Here is a 22,178-nt window from a genome sequence, read left to right as displayed (position 1 = left end):
CCATTGGGAGCCACGTATTCTTGTCCCGTTAATATGGACAGCGATGTGAAAGAAATCCTGAGGGCCTCTTCCAGATGTTCCGTCCCTTGCATTTTAAGTGCAGAACACCAGTGAAAGGCAGTTTGAGAGGGCAAATGCTGTAGTAAAGGCTTTTTTATGTGTGTGGTTCTAGAAGTGCTTTATTGTGGCAAGGTGCCCAGTCAATGCGCCTTACCATTTTCCGCATAGCATAGCTAAAAAAAAATTATTTCTGCGTGCTGCGTTTAAAATGACACTTGGCAGCTGTCAGCCAAGTGACTACAGAGTTTTTGAGATGTGAACAGTCATAAAAGGAGATACTTGAGATCACACCAAGAGGCGTCATCATGTGTCTCATGGACCACTATGCGCTTCAAACGTACTTCAACCTGCCCCGCATGATTTTAATGATAATGGCGATGACAATAATACATGTCAAGCTTCCAAGGCTGCCAGGTTTCCACTCCTCTGCCTGCAACTATGCAAAGCAGTACACACTAACAAAGCGTCCCCATCACCCCTTTTCCCCAGAATATCCCTGTTTGTTTTCCCCGATTCGTTATCATGAACGACTCACTTTAAGGACACTTTTGCTCGGGAACCAAAGTGTCCATATTAACGAGGCACGAATATTTTTGGCACACTCAAGGACGAAGTGATCTTCATTGCTTTTAAAAACTTGCTGAATTTTGTCAACACCGATTTTTTTTGCGAACCACCAAGGTGTATTCGTCATTATTGTCGTTGCTGAATAAAAGTGGTAATGATCTTACATTTTCACCAGTCGTACCAACAGCTACAAACATTTTTCACTCTTTATAACAATGAGCTGTCGAGATCTACGTCACAGCTTCCACTGATATTCCCTTCAAATCAGTGGCAACCTGTCCTTTTTGGTACGTCACGAGTTGGATCCGACTGGCGGGAATTTTAAATACAATTTTCTCAGCAATAAACATGTCCCCTTCTCCTCGACAAATGCATTAGCAGAACGAGCCACGGGATCCATTTTTACCGGGTACAATAGTTGGGTGTTGTCCTCAGTGCCTTTTAAAGGTGGCTCTCTCATGCTGGACATATGCATGCCACCCACAGCTTAACCGCCTCTTTTTGATGCAATGAAGACAATCCTGAAACCGATGCCCACTGAAAACTTTGCAGTAGCGTGCCGTTTCCCCACTCGACCCAGGAAGGACGTGAAAGTCGGCACCGGCACCATTTGTGAATGTCTGTGTCGTGTGCATTTCCCTTTACACAATGGGATGACCAGAGAAAAATCTCTGCGTGCAGTAGGCCTGTTTCGCTACTTTTCATTACACGGGCTGACAACGGGCCCAGCCAGTATGCATGACGCCTGCCCGCATATACATACCAAGGCACAACAGTCACATCACTGCTCCATGCTTGAGAGGTCCAGATTAACTTCAATTACCTTAGGTTCCTTAATGTACACCGATATCACACAGCACACGAGTGTTTCTTGCATTTAGTCTCAATTGAAATGTGGCTGCCACAACTGGAACTGAATCGTGCACTGCTAGGCTGAGCAGCAAAATGCCACAGCCACTAAGCCACTGCAGTGGGTGATGCCATCTGATTAAGCCGAGCTTCCAATTAAGGAATAAAGCAAGGGCCCATTCAAACCTACCTTAAAGCTACTCTCCAGCAAATGGTCACAACCGGAGCATGCAGGTTCGGGGGCGTAAACTATGTAACAGGCTTCATCGCGAAAAAGCATCAAAGCACAACTGATGTAAATTTGTTTTCGTGAGCGATGCTACTGTCAAAAGCCCTCCTTTGCACTCCTTCATAGGCCCAGCGCTAGGCAGCACCCACATAAATAAGGAAGCATGCTCTAAACAAGAAAAGAGGAATGCAAAAGGATCACTTACGCAGTTTCTTCTGGCTCTTTCTCGTTTTTTACTTCGGTCGGAACCAAAGGCTCAGCAGAAATGTCGTTCTCTTTAGTAAGGTCTGAAGAGAGTTCGAGAATAACACCACCGTTACTTGATTACAGCTTCAGGCAAATCTTTGAAGCAAAGAAGAAAAAGAGGCAATACATGAACTCTATGAACCGTTGGTGTCGCATTGCATGGATGGCCACTGGACAAACGCTACGAGTACACGACCAAGCGGCCAACGATGCAATTCATTCTCCAACTCCTTCGACTCTTTGACTTCACTGACATGATAAAGTGAAAGCAAGCAAAACTGAATGCACTATTGTAGTGCAAAAATTAATGTTGCTGCTTTCTGTGTATGCGTGCTTACTTTTTTTATGTTTCTATGGTTCGATGCATACCTTGCCATGTCCTCAAACTGTGCAAGGCTTGTCAAATACATGTGAAAAATGTCTTCGGACACAAGGCAGTGAAGACGATGTAAGCAAGGACAGAAAGCATCTTTTACCAAGAGTGATGTTTCAGCACGCCACACACTGCTCGCATGCATTCAGTAACTGTAAGGAATATATAACCGATGGCAATATAAGCACACAAGTCAACTGCAAGTAGTGCACAAACGTAAATTCCCAGTAAAACAACAGTTTTATTAACTGTAAGACAAACTTGTAGGCACATCCACATAAATAACTGTACCCATATGCTTCCACACCCAGGTGCATAGTGAATAATGTGACAACTCGCACAATGAATTCATGACTGTGCATGTGGAGAGAGAAAAGAATGAAAGAGAGGAAAAAAAAAAAAAAGTCTGCTTCAGCAATAAGCCTTTTCCCCTTTTACTGCCCAGAACAAAAACAAAATCTGCCTCTAACAGCAATCTTTCTGCACAGAACTATTTTCAGCTCCTTTGCGCTGTGATGAAATAACACACTCAAAGTGAGGTTTGCCAGCACGACAAATAGAACCTTCAATGGAGCAAAGAATGACATTTATGTACAAACCACTAACTAACAAGTGAAGGATATGCACAGGACCTCAAATTTTTAATCCAAGTGCATAAACAATCATAACACAAAACATGTTCTGAAACTTTTTGAAAAATAAAGGCTTGCTCCCACCATGTACACAGTAAAAGAAAAGAAAATTAATAGCCGCTTTTCAATAAAAATTGCATTACACAAGATATTGCATCACATACCTCCTTCGTCATGTCCAATTAAACAATTACCAAGTAAGCAAGAGAGTTCATTTCAAGTAACATGCAGCCTGTGACTAGCAGGCATTACCTCTTTTATCCCATAAAACATTGAGCACTAATATGTATTTCTTCACTCGGAGAATCTGGATACAAGGTGATGACGAGGAGGAAGCATATACAGTGAAAGCTCCTTAATCCGAACCTCGATAATTCGAATTTCGGATAATTCGAACTACACTGCTTGGTTCTGCCAAGCTCCGTAGAGATCTGTGTATAAAAAAGCCCGTTAATTCGAAAGCGAGTCGGTTCCGCTACGGATAATTCGAACTACGCGCCGCCGCGCCTGTGCGGCTTGGCGCACAGCACGTGGCCAAAAAAAAAAAAAAAAAAAAGCATCTCCCCATAGTTAGAGGCTGTGCAAGTCCTAAACGGGGACGCAAGATGGAACCAGATAAAACCGTGGATGAGTGGTTAAAGCCTACATGGCGCCATCACAGGCGCAGTGGCCGGCCGGCGGCACCGGTTGGCGGCGGCGGTGGCAGCTGCCTATCCTTTTCCGCGCAACCTCCGGAACTCGCAACTAAACACTCGTTAATTCGAGCCCTGTTAATTCGGAAATACGGATAAGTACTGTCAGCGCGATCCCAGCCAACACCCGTGAATATGACTTCGGACGGGCGCTACAAATTATCCTTCCACGCATCAGTCGCCAAGGGAAGCACGCGGCGATCATGACACCGGCTTTTAGCATCGTTCGCTGCAAAAGGCGTTTGCTGCTGTTATCGCGCGTTCCAAAGTCGGCATCCCGTCCACCCCAATCGCCCATGGCAGGATAAGGCGAACCTCTGAAAACGAGGCTTGCACAACCGGACAAACGTTGGCACTCTGCCAAGTTCACTTCCCCCACTTGCTAGAGCTAACACCAGAAGTAAACACACCATGATGTTATCGCTGGGCAGCATCTTGGCACGCAGCCAAGAAATGCGTTGCGGACCGTGAGTGACGGCGCGAAACGGAGGGACGCATTTTTTTTTTTTCAAATTCTTTGGCAAAAATCGGGGTGGGTGGGTTCATTATGCGAGTGGGTTCGTTGTGTGAGTAAACACGGTACATATACCGTAATGCAAATGATTCTTGCCGGTTTTTTCGCGGCCATTCGATAATTTGAACATCGGATAATTCAAACTTTTTTTCCGGTCCCGTGAAGTTCGAATTAACGAGCTTTTACTGCATTTTTAAAAGCTGCAAAACTGGAGATGTGCACAGCAAAGCTTTTGCTGCACGGCACACAAAAGAAACGAGACCGTTTCAAAACCCACGGCCACTGCACTTGACCTGTTGGAAGCATGTATACTAGCGCACTCAACAGCTCTGGTTGCACACTTTAAAACAGGTGCTTAAAAACAAACAAGATGCAATCCGAACACCACTTCCACAAGAACATGTCAGAAACATGTGCCTGCCTTCCAAGCACATTTTTCACACACAGCAAAGCAAGGCGCACAAGCTTGTTCATAGATCAGGCTTTTCTTCTGTAGAGGAGGTACAGTCTTGGTCAAAAATCTCCAGCCCACTGTGCTCTGCTATCGCAGCGTTGCCACTGCCGGCACACTCCGCTGAGTCGAGGATAAGAAGGACGAGGGAAGCATGCCCCTCCCTCTCTGCCATCCCTTGATAACAGCGCTCATGAAAACATGGTGTGGTGTACGTTCTGCCAGCTGCGTGCTTGTCTTACGGCCGCCGCGCTACAGCGCTTTGTATGAGTAAATGCGGTGGCCACGGCTGGTGCAGGATTGAATTTTGAGCAGCTGTGAGGGTTCATGCAATGTGCTACCACATAGAAAACTGGTGATTTTTCATTACGCTTTTATTTTTGCATTCCGTGCTCATTCACAATGGGTTGTCTACTTTGATACCCGTGACAGTTGTAAAATAACCATGCAAGCAGGCAGGACAAACGCCTCACTAGGTTTCCATGGACACTGTTATCAACGGACGCTCGTGAGGGAGGGGTATGCTTCTCTCACTCACTTTATCCTCGGCGCAAGTGAGTGGAGGCATGCGCCAGCGGTGGCAGTGTCGAGATAACGCAGCGCCACCACTCCTGGTCCATTTACAGCGGCCTGAAGTTTTTCGACCAAGACAACACCTCATATGTCCTGGTCAAGGTGAAGGTGGGTTATCTAGTCATATTTTTTTGCTGTTACCTACATTTAAGAATGGCACACAGCACGCAAATGCAGTTGGCAACCCGAGAAAAACATTTTAATCCAAGAGTCATTCACATATGGCGGAACTGCAGCAACCCAGTGCCGCCAAACTTGAGAAATCGTTACAAAAGCACGCATTTCAGTGAAAAGCTGCTACTTTAGCCCTGGATGCCATCACAGAGACAAACATTGAACTGGAGGTAAGTGGGAGTAAATAAAGTAGAGGACGCACTTTCACTCTCATATGGCAACAGTGTTCTTTATGTATAAATGGTTTCAGACCTGAGCAGAAAAAGAAACGGACATTGTTAAGTCGCAGAACAAAATTTTATTATGTCACATTAAATATAGTGGAAATGAAATTATCCCGAGTGAAGTGCACTATTAACCATGCTCATTTCAGGCAAAGTAAGGCCTGAACAAAACATACCAATATATCGACTGTTAACATTCTCTCCAGTGAACAGAAAGTTGATGTGAGAGAACAGTGAGCTTCAAAATGTCCTTATGAGGTCACAAACACGACTCATGAGCAACATACTATGCCACACATAGCATTAAGCCTTAAAACCAAGCATACAATGTACTTCAGCCACATTCAACTGAAGCTGGGCTTGCATTCTGGAAACGTCCACTAAGCAGACTGGCTGGAGCTTCAAATGCAGAGGTGACGACTGCATGATGACAGCGCACTACACCTCTACGTCACATCATCTCAACTGAAACCACACTTGCCATTGCAGCAATAGTTTTAGTGCAAAAGTGAATGTTACACAAATTCTGCAAACAGTACCTGCAACAATACCTATGATTTATTATATGACGCTCAAAAGCAGCAACGGGTGGGCAATGTCCGATTTGAAGGTTAGATTTTAGGTTTATGGGGTTTAAAGCCCTAAAATGACTCAGGCTTTGAGGGACGCTGTAGTGGAAGGCTGTAGTAATTTTGACCACCTAGGGTTCTTTAACGTGCACTGACAACGCACAGTACACGGGCCTCTAGAATTTCGCCTCCATCGAAATTCGACTGTCGCAGCCAGGATCGAATTCACGTCTTTCGGGTCAGTAGCCGAGCGCCGTAACCACTGAGCCACCATGGCAGCTTTTGATTTGAAGGCAGTGGGAGTCTATACACAATTAGTGTGACCTAAGGTGGTGACATTAGCCGTGAGTTGCTACAAGAGGATGCACCCAGTTTAAGGCGCGCCACTTGGGACAAGATCACTTAGTGGACATGTCCAGAATACGAATACGAGCTCTGAGGTGCAGGAGCAGATTCCGCTGTCAGGAAAAAAAAGAACAAAGAGGAGGACGACGATGGTGGAAAAGAAAGCTACACTGCTCCAATGAATGATGCAGCTCTTGTTCAAACAGAAGTGCTGGCAGTGCTAAAATGGGTGCCCAAAATGGTGCTTATTATAAGCATAGCCATCACCAAGTGCAAATGTGGCTATATTTCTCACCTTCACCGCTATGAGTAAATAAACTGCTAAAACAACGCCAGCGATATGATGTTGGATAAGCTCACAGGTGAGCACTAATGGATAACAGTTGGTGGTATGGGAGAAGACATGTTAGTAATTAAAATCGCCTGACAAACATGACTGATCAACAATGCTTACTAGTGGAGTACAATGAATTGGCAATTTTCTTCACTGCCACAGGAGCGCTTTTCTAATGGCGCATGGATACTATAAACAACTGAATACTTCTACCTGCCTTCACAATGATTCTAGCAATGTAACACAAGCTACTGTGCAGAAAAGTGGAGCACAGTTTGTAGTTTCGATAGGTGCCTTAGCCAAAAAAAAAAAAAACTAGGCCAGGGTCTACTGATATCTTACCAGATGTTATGACAAAGAAGCGAAATTGCACTTTTGCCTGAACACACGTTAGCACCTTATCGCCAAAGAAGTTCAAACGATGACTTGAAACAAACTCTGAACTTCAGAAATATCCCAAGTGGCTGTCCTGTCACAATCAAAGCCCAAACTCTCTATTAGCAGCTTGAAGCAACATTACAAGTCTTGAAAGGTTCCCAAATAGACCAGCCTCTACAGAGCAACAGATAATGTCTCTAACAACAGCCCCGTAAATGTAAATGTAAATGTGCCAAATTTTCAGTATGAAAAATCTAACCTAAACTCCATCTCACCATTTCGTGCAGTGGAGTGGAAGTTATGAGAGTAACATGACGGCTTCAACAAGTGTACTATTTCCAGACTCACAAGCCAACAACATATTTATGGAGGCCACTGCCTAGCCCTCGCACCTACTTCTCCACCGCAAGGAATACAGCCAAACCCTGCTGCAAAGAAATTTCCACCACAACGATGTATTTCCGATTCTCCATCAGCAAACCGCAGAGCAAAATGCAATTATTTCCCCTACAGCGAACAATTTTCAGAGCGAGGTCCTGCTTCAACAGAACTAGTTTCGAGTACGGAGCCGATTTACGTAAATTTTTTTTTTTTTTGTGCACCCATATAATAAGCCTATGCAATTTGGTTTCACCAAAAATGCGTGCCAAAGTCAGTTTGCGCTTTCGGTATTGCTACTGACGCTCCCTGTGAAATAGTAAAATAAGCAGACACCTGTGCATAAAGATGCGATCCGGTGCCGATGGCTCGGGACTTCGACTCTGTGCTTGCTATCTTTTCTTGCGGCTTTTCCGCTTGCTTTGTCGACAAAGGTGTAATGTAAATCAGTTCTGTGTTCACTTCAATGTAAAGTTATTGCGTTGATGTGCTGACAGGTAAAGCGGTGGCTAGTTCCAAAGCACTTTCGCTGTGGCTTCAGTGGGGAGCACATAAGGCCTAGCGACACCGAGCAAGCGAGGCACAACAACCCCCCAGTGCCCAGTGTGCTGGAGGTCAGCACATCATTGCAGGAAGCGCACTGCCAGCTTCGGTGTACTCTAGTGTCCCTTCTGCACCGCACGCAAGAGTGCCCCCCCCCCAAAAAAACTTTCCCTACATCTCTATTTCTCGTGTACCTAGTACAGGCACTGTTACATAATTAACAGAGTTATGGTGGTTCTCTGTGCAGTTTCAACAGAAAGTCAAGTGGCTGATATGTCGCAAAATGTCTTCGAAGTGGCACAACTGCATACCTGGCGCATCATCCAAAGCATCACTTTTGATGTAATTTCGGCCACTATTCAATGCACTGTGGTATGAGCGCACGAGTGCCAAAGCTGTGCTAAGGTGCTGATATCAAAACTGTGAAAGACAATGCTGACAGATGAAGTTTCCGCTGCAGCGAAACTTTTCGCAGTTCCGATGAATTTCATTGTAGCAGGATTCGACTGCAGTGAGATGGAGCCTAAAGCAGTTTACTCCTGATACCTGTGTATGGAACTGCTACTAGAAAGAAATATGGAAAGCCACACTACACAACTACTAACATGAGCAAGCACACTTGCCAAGACTGAAACTGACTTAATCCAACAACCAACATTTCACATCAGTTTGGCAGGTTTGAGTAGAGAAGTTCTGTTTTACATTATGTCATTCAAAGAGCTTGCCCAAATACTAACTGCTGGTGCAGCATGCACCTGTTTAGACAAGGCCTCAGTGCACTCTAGTGCCACGTACAAATATCCGAGCAATTCTGTAAGCACATGCAACATGAACGTGTCATCTTTTCAGAGAGAAAAAAAGAAAGTCGGCAAGAGCCAGAGGCAAAAGAAAAATGCTCAATTTGCACAGCATGCCCCAGTGGTTCACACAAGACAACACAGGAGAAGTTAACTTTACATGGATAATGAGAGGCAAGTTTCTCTGCCCGCATTTCAATCATATGACTGTCCGTATCATAAAGCTGTGAAGAAAGACACAAGAACGAGAGCATTTGCCCAGGAGGCAGCAAGAACAGCAGCCTGGAATTCAGAAACCCAAGGGGCAATGCACGCAGCAAAATGCTTTCCTTCAATTATCTTTTTATTTTCTCCAGTTTTAGAAAAAAAAAAAGCGAGCACACCCATACAATATATGTATATATAAAAGAAAAGTTGCCCTACGTCACTGTGAGATACATGAATGCGCACACCCAATCACCGGACGAGGAAAAATGGAGAGAACTCAAAGCAGTGCAGAAAATGAGCACCTTGTTCAAATGGCCGACCTACCAGTGTTTTCTTTGGCGGCAGCGGCTGCTTCAGAATTCGCGTGCTTGTCCCGGCGTCGGCCTGACTTCTTTGGTGGCTTAGTGCTGATGACTTCTACAGGCGGTGATTGAACTTCGTCAGTCTTCTCTTCCGGTGCTTCGGGTTCGGGTGGCGGGGGCGGTGCTGCTTCAGGAACCACCTCTTCACTCTTGTCCTTGTGATGGTGTCTTCCTTTTTTCCCACGGTGAGGGGCTGCACAAAAAACGCGAGAGCACAAGCGAGCTGCTTGTAGGCACTCTGAAAGGCACTTCTAATTGCCTGTGAAATGGTTGGCACAAGGCCCAACAAAACCTCGTGGTTGTAGCAAGGTTTCAGGGTTTCCAGTCATGCACACATACAGTGGAACCTCGATTATACGTCCCCCGGTCATGCGACGACCCGCATTTTGCGACGAATTTGTGCGGTCCCGGCAAAACCCCCATAGAGACAATGCATTAAAAACCTCGGTTATACGACGCAAATTTGAGAAGGACCCCGCTTCGTACGACGGCTGGCTCGTACCGTCCGTCAAAAAAGGTCGTCAGCAAACGCAGGCCGGGATGTACCGTATTTTCGCGATTCTAAGCACCCCCCCCCCCCCCCCCCCCCCCCCGCCCCCTATTTTCGGGAAAAAATATTCTGAAAAAAAAAAAAAAAAACAAAAAAACTTTGCATGCGAATATAAGCACCCCCGTTTTTGCGCGGAAGAGAGCGTTGCCGAGGCCGCCAAGTGCACTTGCTCTCTTTTTCGTCGAGCCTGTGCAGTCGGAGTCCCAAGGAGGCGCGGCCTGCGTGTTGTTGCGACTGAGAGAAGGATGAAAAGGAAAGCGCACCGGCCCGCCTACTGGCGTGAGCCAAGCCACCACCGCTGCCGAGGAGAGTTAAAAGATCAGAGGAAAGATAAAGAGAAAAGATAAGACGCGCGTCCCAGCAACAGATGCGTCTCCAGGAGCCGACGCTGATGAAAAAACAGATAAGCGGGCGAGGCCGCGCTCGCCCAAGCGAGGACAGCGGCGTCCACGGCGCTTTTTGTAATGGAAGTAATGGATGCTTGCGCCCCACGATAAAACTTCCGAAGTGGACAACGATGCAGAGATTTGCGCTCCCATTCCTAGTTACGCGGACGTGTTGCAGAGCGTCGACAACATCCGACGCTTTGCTTGCGCGCGCGACGATGTTGGCGACCTACTGCCTGACGTGGCAGCCCTCGAAAGAAAGTTGATGCGCCGAGGTTGGGCAAAGGTGCAAAAAAAAAATTACCGATTTTTTTTAAACGGTAATAAAGATTTTTTTGCAAATCTGTTTCAAACAAATGCTGGGTTTTGTCTTTTTTAATCTGATTGGCGTACTTGCCGCGGGCTTGAAGCCGGTCAACAGTTTTCGGCGCAAGGCCGAGCGCCACTGGCCGCATTCTTTGATTTTCGATTATACGACACCCGGATTATACGACGGTTTCGCGCGGTCCCCTGAACGTCGTATAATCGAGGTTCCACTGTATTTATATCGGGTACATCTGCATGCTCGATCAAACTCACAACCTGAGAACAATGAATTAACTGGTCCACACCAGATGCTTCAGAGATGCTCCCAAAGCGGAGCTGCGATGAGGCACGACCGGCAAGGCTAGCAATCATCCAAATATCCTTCCTAAAGCCTCAAATGTATGGAGAACAGCTGCTAGCGCACCTCTGACATGCGCACAGTGGCAGGCGTTACAACGATTGGAAGGACCCGTTGCCAAAGGAATCCCGAACTCATTGATCTCAAAAATCTGTAAATACAGCTTCAAAGAATTCTAAACTCCTTATACAGTAGAGTCTGGATATATCGAACCTGGATATTTAGAATTACCGACTCTGCTGAACACAGATTATCTCCTTGACAACCCTGTGCAAAAGCAAAGGAAAATCACGCAGTATATTGAGAACTCCAATCTAGGTCGCCGTTCTACGAATCGAGCCACATGATTCCGTGGAGTTGGCAGATCCGAGCTTTGGAGAAGCCATCGCGGCTCTGGACCTCCTTCGCAGGTAATGTCGCACTTCAAAGCGATGCTGATAGCTATGCGGAATTCCAGGCTATTGATAACAGCGTGGTGCTTTCCAGCGAGCGAAAGAAATGGCAATCCATCATAAAATCAAAGCTGCACTGTTTTCATTCATTTTTGGAGCTTTCCTCACTGTTCAGTGAAAAACACATGAACGGCGTTCCATTGTACGCGGTGATGGGGACGCCGGTGGCATATTGCCCCAGGAGGGGTGAAGACATCATCTGCGTGATGAGTTTCGGCCACGGGTTTCTGATGATGGCGGGGCTTTTGCACAATGAGCCACGTAATGCTCTCGCATTAAAATCCCAAACAGCCAAAATAATTCAGGGGTCCTCCACCACCGCATGTCCCATAGCCAGCAGTGCTGTTCTGGTGCGTAAAACCACCCAATCAATCAGACCTTGTGGTAAGATTAGGCAACAATACTTGACTGAGGCACTGCCTGTGGCACAACGGGCTTATGAAAGAGGACAGCTGCCCTCTAAGCCACCAGAATAAGCAACCATGCCGCACCAGAGAACAAGTTTTCCTTCCAGTGCGCCATCAATTTGCAGCCCCAGAATATCTGCTGCCTAAGCGAAAGAGGTAAGCATGCATCCTCACCCTCTTTAGGAGCAGGGGGCTCTTCCTTGACTGGAGTTTGCACCGGCGGCGGCGGCGGTGACTCTGGAGCCGGTCTCTCCTCATGGTCCTCTTCAGGTGGAGAAGGTTCCTCCTCGTCGCTGGGCTCCTTGTGGCCTTCGTCCTCTTCTTCAACATTGGCAGACTCAGGAGCCCCTTCTCCTTCGCTCTCAGAGCTAAACTTCTTACGCTTTATCTTCCGCCCACTGCGACTGCGACTTGGTGTGGCCTTGCCCGCAGGGTCCTTGGACTTGGACCCCTGGTAGAAACAGCAAAGGTGCGACAGAATGCAAGTTTAAACAGATAAAAGCAGCAACATGGAGGAGACACGAAGAATGACAAATGACTGCTTCCTTTTCCTTATGTTTCTTATCATACTTCCTGCCTTCAGTGCTGTTAGCTCTTGGGGGTCTGGCAAACAGCCAGTAAGTACCAATAAGCAGTCGGCCAATGATGACCAGACATAATAATGAAATTCCACGCCCTATCTACGGAGACTAAACCCAGAGAAAATAACCCCTTTTCAAAGCACCATGTGGTTACGACAAGTGCTGTAAGCCTACATGTGGTAAAAGGGTGTCTGGAGCTTCTGAGATAATCATTTGCTTTGCAGGCATGCTTGCCCAGGCTCCCGGAAATACGATAGTCTCAAGGCAGATGGCATGAAAGAATAATGAATGAACACTCTTTAAGCAAGTTAAGGTGCAAGATGCTTATTTGCAGCCCTTCAGCCTATTTCAGTGCAGCCTGAGAGCAGCATGGCTGTGTAATGAGTGAGGACAAATAAAAAACATGCGTAATAAAACTCCAGATGCTCCTTCAAAATAAACATCAGCTTGCCAGGTTGCCTGGAGTTAATTCGGTCTAAAAGTGCCTTAGGGGGACATCATCACTGGCAAACAGCGGCCAACGTAACGACCAGGACAGGAGACCGCGCCCCAAAGGCTGTGGAAGTTATACAAAACTATTTCAAATAGTAAGTGAAAGAAGTTTACGAGCCGCTTATCACCTGAACTCACGGTCAAACACTAGGCCTTGTCTTGCCAGTTACTGCAACTCAACCATACATACAAGTCCCAATTCTTTAAAATTAGGCTAATGCGACGCAGTCCAATCAACATAACTGCACTCCTTGAGTAAGTATAGCAACGCACCCTCTTCTTAGGCACCTCTTCTTCAGTACCTCGCTGGTCATCAGTAGAATCCTGTAAGATGAAAGAACAAATACAAAGGCGAGTCTAGGTCATGTTTTTTTTTCTTGGGTGCCACAGTACCTTCAAAAAGGCAAAATCGTCAAACACACGGGACCCATTATGCTGGGCTTTCTCAATGCCAAAGCAAGTGGGAGGACCTAAACCACCTTTGTCCCCAAGGCATTCCCTCTCCTTTGCATGAGGCGTGCTGGACACTACAGGGGCAGGCCCATTGCAACGCGTGCATTGCTCTTGGTACTCAATCATTGGCCAGGACCCTTCAAGTCTTGTTTGTCTTTCTTGATTATGTTCACGAACGCACCCTCCTCTCGTGCAAGAGCCGGACAATAATGGCACCTATACTCCATTTCATACACAGCAGGCAATGCTTCAGAGGCTGTGGAAGTCCAAGAAACCATATTACTCTGCCACATATCATTCGTTCTTCTTCGAAACTGCAGTGAGCATTTGGACAAAAACAAAGAGCGGTATAAACCGAATGGTAGCACTGAATATCACGGTTGAAGCTATGAGGCGCTCAATGTTTGGGCCCCCTGGCTGCAATTTTCACCAAGTTTGAACTATTTTTTGGGGCGTGGATTTGCCCTACCAACCGCATATCATATCGCCACATATAATTCTTGTTTCTCGAAGTCTCAACGAGTCGCAGAATGAAATTGTGATAAGAAGTAACAGAATTAAGTCCAGAAGTTGACAGCCACGACATTTTAAGTTTGCGGCAACAAAATATGCTTGTGTTCACTTTATATGGCAAACTACATTTTGGCGCGGACTGCGTGAACAGGCGCACAGCTTCGGCAGCGTTGTCTGCTATGCATGAAACCGAGTATAATTCGCTGTTGTGATACCTGAAGCTCTTCATTATGGTACACCAAGAGCAAAATGACTGCTTCGGGACACATTCCAATACCCTTGCCGTACACTCACTTCAGAAGCACTCTACACCTAATACACTAGGCAGAGCAAAGGCAAGTGCGCAGTAGATTCTCTTTTAATGTAGTTCACTGCCCATTAAAAAAAAAAAAAAGCTAAGGAATCATGTTCCCCAGTGGACATACCAAGCAAGAACGCCAGTATACGTTTCAATAAGTCTACCTCGTCTACCAGCAGCTTTGCTTCAGGTATATCCTTTCATCTTTTGACTTTGTAATTTTAAATTCCCCATGATCAATGCATTTCGGCAACAAGAAGTAGCTGACGAAGACACTACCTACAGCAAAACCTTTTTTAGACATTACCATAGCCAAATAATGTAGCCATTTTAATTGCAAAAAAATTTCTAAGTCTGTAGCCAATTGCCTTATTGGAATCGTGATTAATTAGAGAATAACTAGAGGGAAGAGAAAGCTCTTAGCTTATGAAAGACAGCTTGCCTTGTCTTTTTGCTCAAAATAATGTACTAAAATAAACATCCCATAGTGACTAAAAACCGCAACAAACGCCAGAGGGAGGCAGGTGACAACACAGGGCGGTACCACCCAGTGTTGACGCCTGCCTCCATCCTGTGCTTGTTGTGGTTTTCAGTCGTTATGTCTCACCAACTGGCCTGCAACCTTACTCTGTTAAACATCCCATACCTTCAACACGCAAAAAGTAAAACACAATAAGAGTTTGCCTATCATTGCCACGCATCACACTAATGGTGAGAATATGGCAGCCAAAAATTTAGGTGTTACAGCCTCAACACTACCAACAGCCCTTGTGCTAACACTTCTAAAAGCATTCATAATGACAGAGAATTTCCAGCTATAATCTAAGTATAATCCCAAGACAGGACAAAATACAAATAGCTTGTTTCCCAGCATTCCTGAGAAACAAGTAGTGCAGGTTGAGATGCCAAGAAAAGCCCACCTTGGATGCTCTTTTGGTCGCCCGTTTCTTCACAGGCTGTGGTTCAGGTTTCTTTAGAAGAAAAAAAACAATAAAAATAAGGCACTGCACTAGCACAGCTCACCTATAAATCATACTGTGTCAGTCTAACTAAAAAATTTAAAACAAACAAAGGTACCAATATGTTGCAATCATTACTTTGGCAAAGAAGAGAGTAGGTTTTTCTTAAATTGACTTTTTCTCCGACACTTTAAAGAACAGCTCAAACATAGTATTCATTTTTTCATGCTCACAATACCAGTTCAGCGCTGGACAAAAACTAGCAGTACATGCTAAGATGACCAACTGAACAACAGAACCCCCCCAGCGTGAGCAGTGTTGGCACGTCACATGCATTCCCCAAAGCAAAAAAAGTAGCATGCAACTTACCAAAACCAACCTGCACATGCTGTACACACCTGTGCACCTTTATTACACCTTCTGCTTCAGTCATTAAGATCCTAATGAGTAGCAAAATGCTCGAGGAGAACATTGAAAAACAAGCAGACATGCAAAAGCCAAGCCAGAACATGAGAGCAATAAAAATGACCACATTTAACAGAATAATGCATAAGCTACCAAAGGCCCCCCGTGAGTTTGTGACGCGGAAAAGTCTACTGGTGAAAGAAGACAGCCTTGCAAGCTCGGAAGAGGAAGAGCAGCCACTGCCAATGCTGCATTGGCAGCAGTCTTGTGGGCATGCAGCAACAGGCAGCCAGCCGTCAACAGTGCCTCACATTTTTTGACGGCTTTTCATCAATGACCAACTCAGACTCCTCCTGCTCTTCTGGCTCCTCCCCACTCTCAGAGGGCGGCTGCTTCTCCTTGGCATCCCTTTTTGCCGCGGCCTTGCCGCCGGACCCCTGATGACAACAGTGAGAGCTCACACACAGAACTCGCACCGAAAGCCAGACCACCATCTTGTAAGCACCCGTTTTTGCCGCTTTCAGCCGAGGTCAAGACGGTTTTACCCACAGCGACACTGGTCACACTATGACAGCACCTACATAAACCCCACGTGCCTCGACTTCATGGGCAACAACATCGCACTGTGTGAAAGCGCCAAACATCTCCACAAGCACCAAGCTGAAAAATTACTACTACTACAGAGTATTCTTGTAGCCACCATGGCCAGGAAATAACTGTGCCACCATCTAGCAAAAGCACAAATTGCATTTTCAAACTGCTGTAATTCTAAAAAGTTATATAAACCCGAATAAGCCAACTAATGAGGCTTACTAATAACTACAAGTACACATGGCTTAAACAGTGCCAAGTGCTGTTAGATACAAGGTACATATTTTCCCATGCACAAACAACAGCAATGACATGTCATTATGTCAATGCATGTGATCAACTAATTGGCTCAATAGTACACACTACAAACCCAACTCAATGTCCAAAAGCATAGCACAGCCTACAGAGAGGTCAAGAAAACTGTCCGAGAAACGCCCTTGGATAATGATGCTTACCGCAGACCCCGGCTTGACTGTAGGGTTGTGCTCAATTTCCCAGAGGCCGTCATTGAAGAACTTCCTTTTTTGTGGCTGGCCATACTTATCCTTGAACTCCTTGTATGGAAACAGGTCCTTTGGGCCCAGACTTGCACTAGGACATTGCAAAATATCAAATAAAACACCCATACACACACATACACCATGGTCAACAGATGTGTGAAAGGTAGCCACAGCTATGCAGTCACTACAGTGCATGCAATAGCACACACCTTTTCAACACCTAGACCTGCTGATATATAACATTCATTCTAACCTGCCCCTCTGGCCAGCATCAGCCTGGTACTGCACAGTTGTACATGTTTCAGCCAGCATAAGCTGTACTGGCAAGCAACAGACTGATCCCACCTAGAGTTTCAGCACGTCACTGCTGCCACAAAGAACGTTGGTATTTGTGGCAATTCATCATCATCAGCCCCACTATGCCCACTGAAGGACAACTACGCCTGCCTCTGACTTCCATTAACCCTGTCCTGTGCCATTTGCTGCCACCCATAAGTCAGTTCAATTCGTCTGCACAAAAACTACTTCTTGCAATGCTGCACATCGCAATTCATTTCAGCGGTGCAACATGGCACCCTCTACATGATGCCATTAGTTTAAAAAAAGTGCGGACGTTGAGCAGATCTAGTTTAGGAAAACTGTGCGCCTCAGTGGTCAGTGCCAAAATGGTGCAGATTGTGCAGCTGCAGCCGCCATGGAAGCAAACGATTGTTTGAGCAACGATAGCTGGCGCATTCAGATAAACGCAGCGAAGAGACTGAAGTTGTTCTACTCGTCGATGAGAACGATGCCCCACTCGGGTCCTGTTAGGCCTGTAACTACTTAACGTGATGTATGTGCAGTGAACCGTGCACGTGTCCAGCCATCCCACGTGCACGGTGGCAAACGTGCGTGTGTATATACTGTGATGGTGTGCCCGCCCGCCAGCCAGCTTGATCCGTTCCAGGACATGACAACTGCGGCAGACACGGCACTATTTACTGTACAGTGTTTAATGTCAATCCCCTGTTCTTGCTCATTGTACACTCCCCGTCAAAAGTATACAGCCCAAGGGGTTTGATTGTGAGGCCTGTAGCATGGCTCATTATGCATCCTCAGCAACCATGATCTCTCGAAAGAGAAAAGGCATTGAGCCCTCAATCCTCCTAAGGTTTGTACTGTGTGATGTGCACACCACACTGGTGAGGGATTTTTGGAACGCGGCGCGTCGGACAGCGGAGCACCGTGCGTGCCAGCCCCGCGCTGCACGTGTGCGCGAGGCAGGCACGAGGAGCGGATAGCTGATGTGTACGAAAACCGAGGTGTAAAGGAAGACACCGCAGCACAAGTCTGTTCGTTCAAGCGTGGAAGTGGCAGCTGTCGGACGTTGGGTTCGAGCTGCCAGTGACTTCCCTTGGATCATCGATGCAAGAACACTGAGCCTCATTCAAGCGTGGGGGTGGCAGCCGTCAGACTTCGGGTCTGTGCTGCCGTGGACTTCCCTGAATCAACGACGCAGGCCTACTGCATGCATTTCGAGGTCGGAAGAGGCAGCAGCCAAGGCTTCCTGGGATAGGCTGCACAAGCCTACGGTGTTTGCGGAACGCCGTCGACAGGACCTGGCTACAGTTCTCCTGCTGCAGCTGCCCAGTTCTTGGGGGCGGCTGACACGAGTTCGTCAGCGTCTCCCGTATTCATCTCCGTTCCTCATCTCCTGGCTCTCTACCACCGCATCCCTAAACGCAACGCCAGCGACGCATCGCAACTCGCCAACCCACGTCTGTGCTACCTGCAAGGCATTCCCGCACCACCTGGGACGCATTGTAGCGGGTGAACTCGCTCCTTTTTATCCTTAGTGTTGTACGCGTGTCTAGTGTGTTTTGTTCCTTGGTGTTTTCGTTTCTTTTATTGGCTCCTTTCCTTTAAAATATAAACACGGCTTCGTTTTGTTTTGTTTAATTCGTTTGTTCTTTCCTTCGAACTTGCACGCGAAAGCGTTCCCCTTCAGCAGTTGGGGACGCGTCACCTCGATTCGCGACATACTGCTTGATGCACCCGGGAGCCACGCTAAACAGCTTCGAAGCAAACCCCTTGGGCTATATACTTTTGACGGGGGCTGTACTTTCTTCTCTTTTATTTTCCCCTCACTGACCCTTTCATTCTGCTGGCCGAAGCTCAGGTGCTCCTAGTTACCATAGCAGACGCCGCGGCCACCAAAAATCTTTTCCTTCCTTTTGTATTTTTACTTTTGAAAAAAATCACCACTACTACTACTGCTACAACTACTACTACTACTGATAATTAGGGCTCCACCCGAGAAGGCGGTGACAGAGGGAGGAGGATGGTGGTCCTCGCCCTTGCCAGCACCTTGCAACATTGCGACGGACCCGTCATCGGCCTTAGACCAATCAGTTTATATCAACAACCGGCACCAGATACATTAGCTAAAAAGCAAACACATGCATGCAGCATGACGCATATTGTTGTAAACACCGCATTAACATGCCACTTGGTGTGTTCAGTAAAAGAACACGTGTGTTTCGTTCCATGCTATCGCGAAGTGCACACGCATCAAGGCTGGTTCATGGCAACACTTTGCTGCTTGGTGCAGTCAGAAAATTTTGCAAGCAGTTCGAGATGTTGGTGGCATTGAGGTGGGTGGCAGACAGCTGGCTACAGTTTTCTGGCCATGTCAAGGCTAGCAAATGGCCGGGCTTGCACTAGAGCCTTAGTTTTGGACACAGCCAGTGCCAACCGAACTTGAACTGCCAGAACTGGCACTGCACACTTGTGGCATTGCTGCAGAACTGGTGCAGCGAGTGCAGGCAAATTGACAAACCTCATACCTGCAATCTTTCTAATCTCATCTACTCATCTGACTGCCATCCTCCAAAATGTATACCTTACCATGGAACCCACTCTCCATTACCTAAGAGATAATTTGTTGCCCACTGACCACATTACATGCCCTCCTCATGCCCATTTCCACTTACTTAATCGCACTCACTAAATCTTCATTCATTGCTGACTTTTTCTGTCTCGGCTAGGTGTGGCTAGGCTCAACATCCCCCACAACTTTGCCTCAAGCCTAAAAGGACAACAAGTACTATGGCCACAGCATAAACAGTGCACATACATGATGAACTTGGTGGAATCAGTTCACTGTGAGAGGCTATCGCATCCCAGCCATGATCCTTATCAATGGCTCAGTCGGCTGCCTCTATGTTTCTTTAAGGCACAGCAGAAAACCTCCTTCAAATGCAGCTCGTTAAAGCAGGCTGTTCATTGTGCCTACATGATTGCAACTGTGTCAAGCACACATTATGAATGTTCAACCAAGGCAAAATAATTAATTTCTAAAAACATCAATGCTAGTTGTGTAGTGTGATATGGGCCAATTTAATGACATTAGCCCCACTGAGCTCTCCAATCTAAAATCTTGCAACTCAGTTGCTTTTAACCATTGCACTCTTATAAACATGCACTGATCTTATAGAATGCTTTGTGAAAACTAAGAATAACGCTACACCACCGGCTTCACTGTGCTGTTTCGTTTGCTGTCAAATATAATTTCAGAAATACAATCGGGCTAGTGCCCACTTACGTGCCAAAGCAACATTTTAGACGACGAGGAATGTTGCGGTGGACTTTAGTCTGGTTTCTAAGGTCGTCAACTTTACTGGAAGATGTTCACAAAACCACACAGAGGCTTTACTTTGTACTGCAAGATGTTACAAATATTATACCTTAGTTTTCCCTGTGATACTTAACTTTTTTCTTCCCCATTACACCCAAAATTTTTCTGAGGAGTGTTCGATATCCACTATCACTGCAGCATCCTCTGAAATTAAATATGGCCATGTGATGCGGGCTTCAAAATTAATGGTGTTACAAAACAGAGCACAATGTACACTTATTGCAGACAACCTTGCCCACGTCATGCAGCTATTGGAGCATCTAGGATTTGCTATGCAAGTGTGCAATATCTGTCAAAACACCCTGCAAACATGCCTACTCAAAAAAAAAAAAAAGCACAGCAGGCAATTTTTGAAAGTAGAGGAAAAAAATAGGGAGAATGCCAATGCTGAGAGCATGAAGAATGTGAAGCAGCAACAGCAAAATAGAAGATACAGCCAAATAGCTTAACCAAGACAGAAAAAGAGGCCACACTTTGGCAATACAAAGGCAACCCACCACCTAGTTACCATGTGCTCATTTAACAATTTTTCATAAACTTCACCATCCATCAACCCCGCCGCGGTGGCTCAGCGGTTACGGCGCTCGGCTGCTGACCCGAAAGACGCGGGTTCGATCCTGGCCGCGGCGGCTGAATTTCTTGAAGGCGAAATTCTAGAGGCCCGTGTGCTGTGCGATGTCAGTGCACGTTAAAGAACCCCAGGTGGTCGAAATTTCCGGAGCCCTTCACTACGGCGTCTCTCATAGCCTCAGTTGCTTTGGGACGTTAAACCCCAATAAACCAATCACCATCCATCACTTTTAGGCGATTCTTTCAGTCACCCCAAGTCATCCTTCCAAGACGTGACCATCCATTCAAAGTGCAATGTTTAATATGCCACGTATCTCTTCATACCAGCTCATTCATTACCTGCACTATCACTAAATGAAACAGTTTACAGCCAGACATTGTCACAGAAATGGACATAAAAATTTTTTTAACATCTTGTTTGCTGTGATGGCTATGCGTAATGACGTCTCCTTTCTGCATCCAGTCCTTGCTCCTTTTGTTGTACCTTTTGTTATCACATACTGCTTATTAAACTGTTATTAGTCAGAATGTATCGCCCCTCCCCCATATTAAATACCCTCCCTGTGAGGTCCTTTAGAGGTAACATGAATAAATAAAAATAAATTATTGCCAAACAGCAAATGCATAATTATATGCAGGTACTGTCTAACATAAACATTGCTACATAGTGCATTTCTACGACCATAGAGGCCTTTTTGCGATGTGACAGGTGTCACAATGGTGAACCACGTATAGTTTCAACAGTCCAGGCTGGAGCAAGTAGCAATAGGTGAATTACAGCAATGTGCAGTTTGCACAGTGCTCCCGATTTACCATCATGGCAGCTGGTGTAACGTCAGTGCAAGCTCCCTATAGCTTGGACAGGTTCTTTGTGGTCGCAACACACAACCAAGGGACCACAAGTGAAAAAACGAAATAAGACCTGCCCCAAACTTACGTTTCGTATGTGCCATAAAAGAGCACGGAGTACTTCTGGTTCTTGGGCTTTGATTTGTCACCAATACAGTCTTCAACCTAAGCAGAAAAGAAAATTAAAAAGCAGACATGCAGTAAATATTTTGCTGAAATGGGGCATCATCCATCTGATGAATGCAGTAAGTGCAAAGCAATCAGAGCAACTACCATGTTAGCTATTCTAGGGTGGAATTGAATATGAGGTCATTTTAAATCAGCTGCATGTTTCT

The 22,178-nt window shown here is 46.0% G+C and overlaps 1 protein-coding gene and 1 long non-coding RNA gene across 5 annotated transcripts in view; both read right to left on the bottom strand.

Annotated features, from left to right (window-relative positions):
- The window catches only part of LOC149340551 (uncharacterized), a 52,067-nt gene that overhangs the window by 28,411 nt on the left and 1,478 nt on the right, over positions 1-22,178 (bottom strand). For 3 of the 4 annotated variants that reach the window (XR_016283617.1, XM_089549359.1, XM_089549361.1), the window contains exons 2-9: positions 21,932-22,008; positions 16,704-16,839; positions 15,969-16,094; positions 15,214-15,264; positions 13,303-13,353; positions 12,131-12,407; positions 9,460-9,690; positions 1,911-1,992 (exon numbers count right to left, since the gene is read on the bottom strand). Coding sequence is in view for 3 of the 4 variants with exons in the window: in XM_089549359.1 (XP_089405485.1) it covers positions 1,911-1,992; positions 9,460-9,690; positions 12,131-12,407; positions 13,303-13,353; positions 15,214-15,264; positions 15,969-16,094; positions 16,704-16,839; positions 21,932-22,008 (1,031 nt within the window). In the remaining variant the exon portion in view is untranslated. The remainder of the gene's footprint in view (positions 1-1,910; positions 1,993-9,459; positions 9,691-12,130; positions 12,408-13,302; positions 13,354-15,213; positions 15,265-15,968; positions 16,095-16,703; positions 16,840-21,931; positions 22,009-22,178) is intronic. The other variant, XM_089549360.1, reaches the window with a different exon arrangement.
- Positions 2,546-9,453, bottom strand: LOC149340552 (uncharacterized). Its single transcript, XR_016283618.1, has 2 exons — positions 3,354-9,453; positions 2,546-3,322 (listed from the first exon to the last, which is right to left on the bottom strand). It is a non-coding gene; the product is annotated as an uncharacterized LOC149340552 (long non-coding RNA).

The sequence above is a fragment of the Amblyomma mixtum genome, chromosome 6 (assembly GCF_055824585.1).
Source record: "Amblyomma mixtum isolate Tamu chromosome 6, ASM5582458v1, whole genome shotgun sequence".
In the NCBI taxonomy this organism is placed as follows: domain Eukaryota; kingdom Metazoa; phylum Arthropoda; class Arachnida; order Ixodida; family Ixodidae; genus Amblyomma; species Amblyomma mixtum.
The sequence above is the reverse complement of the archived record's forward strand: the minus strand, read 5'-3'. Positions and strand labels throughout refer to the sequence as shown.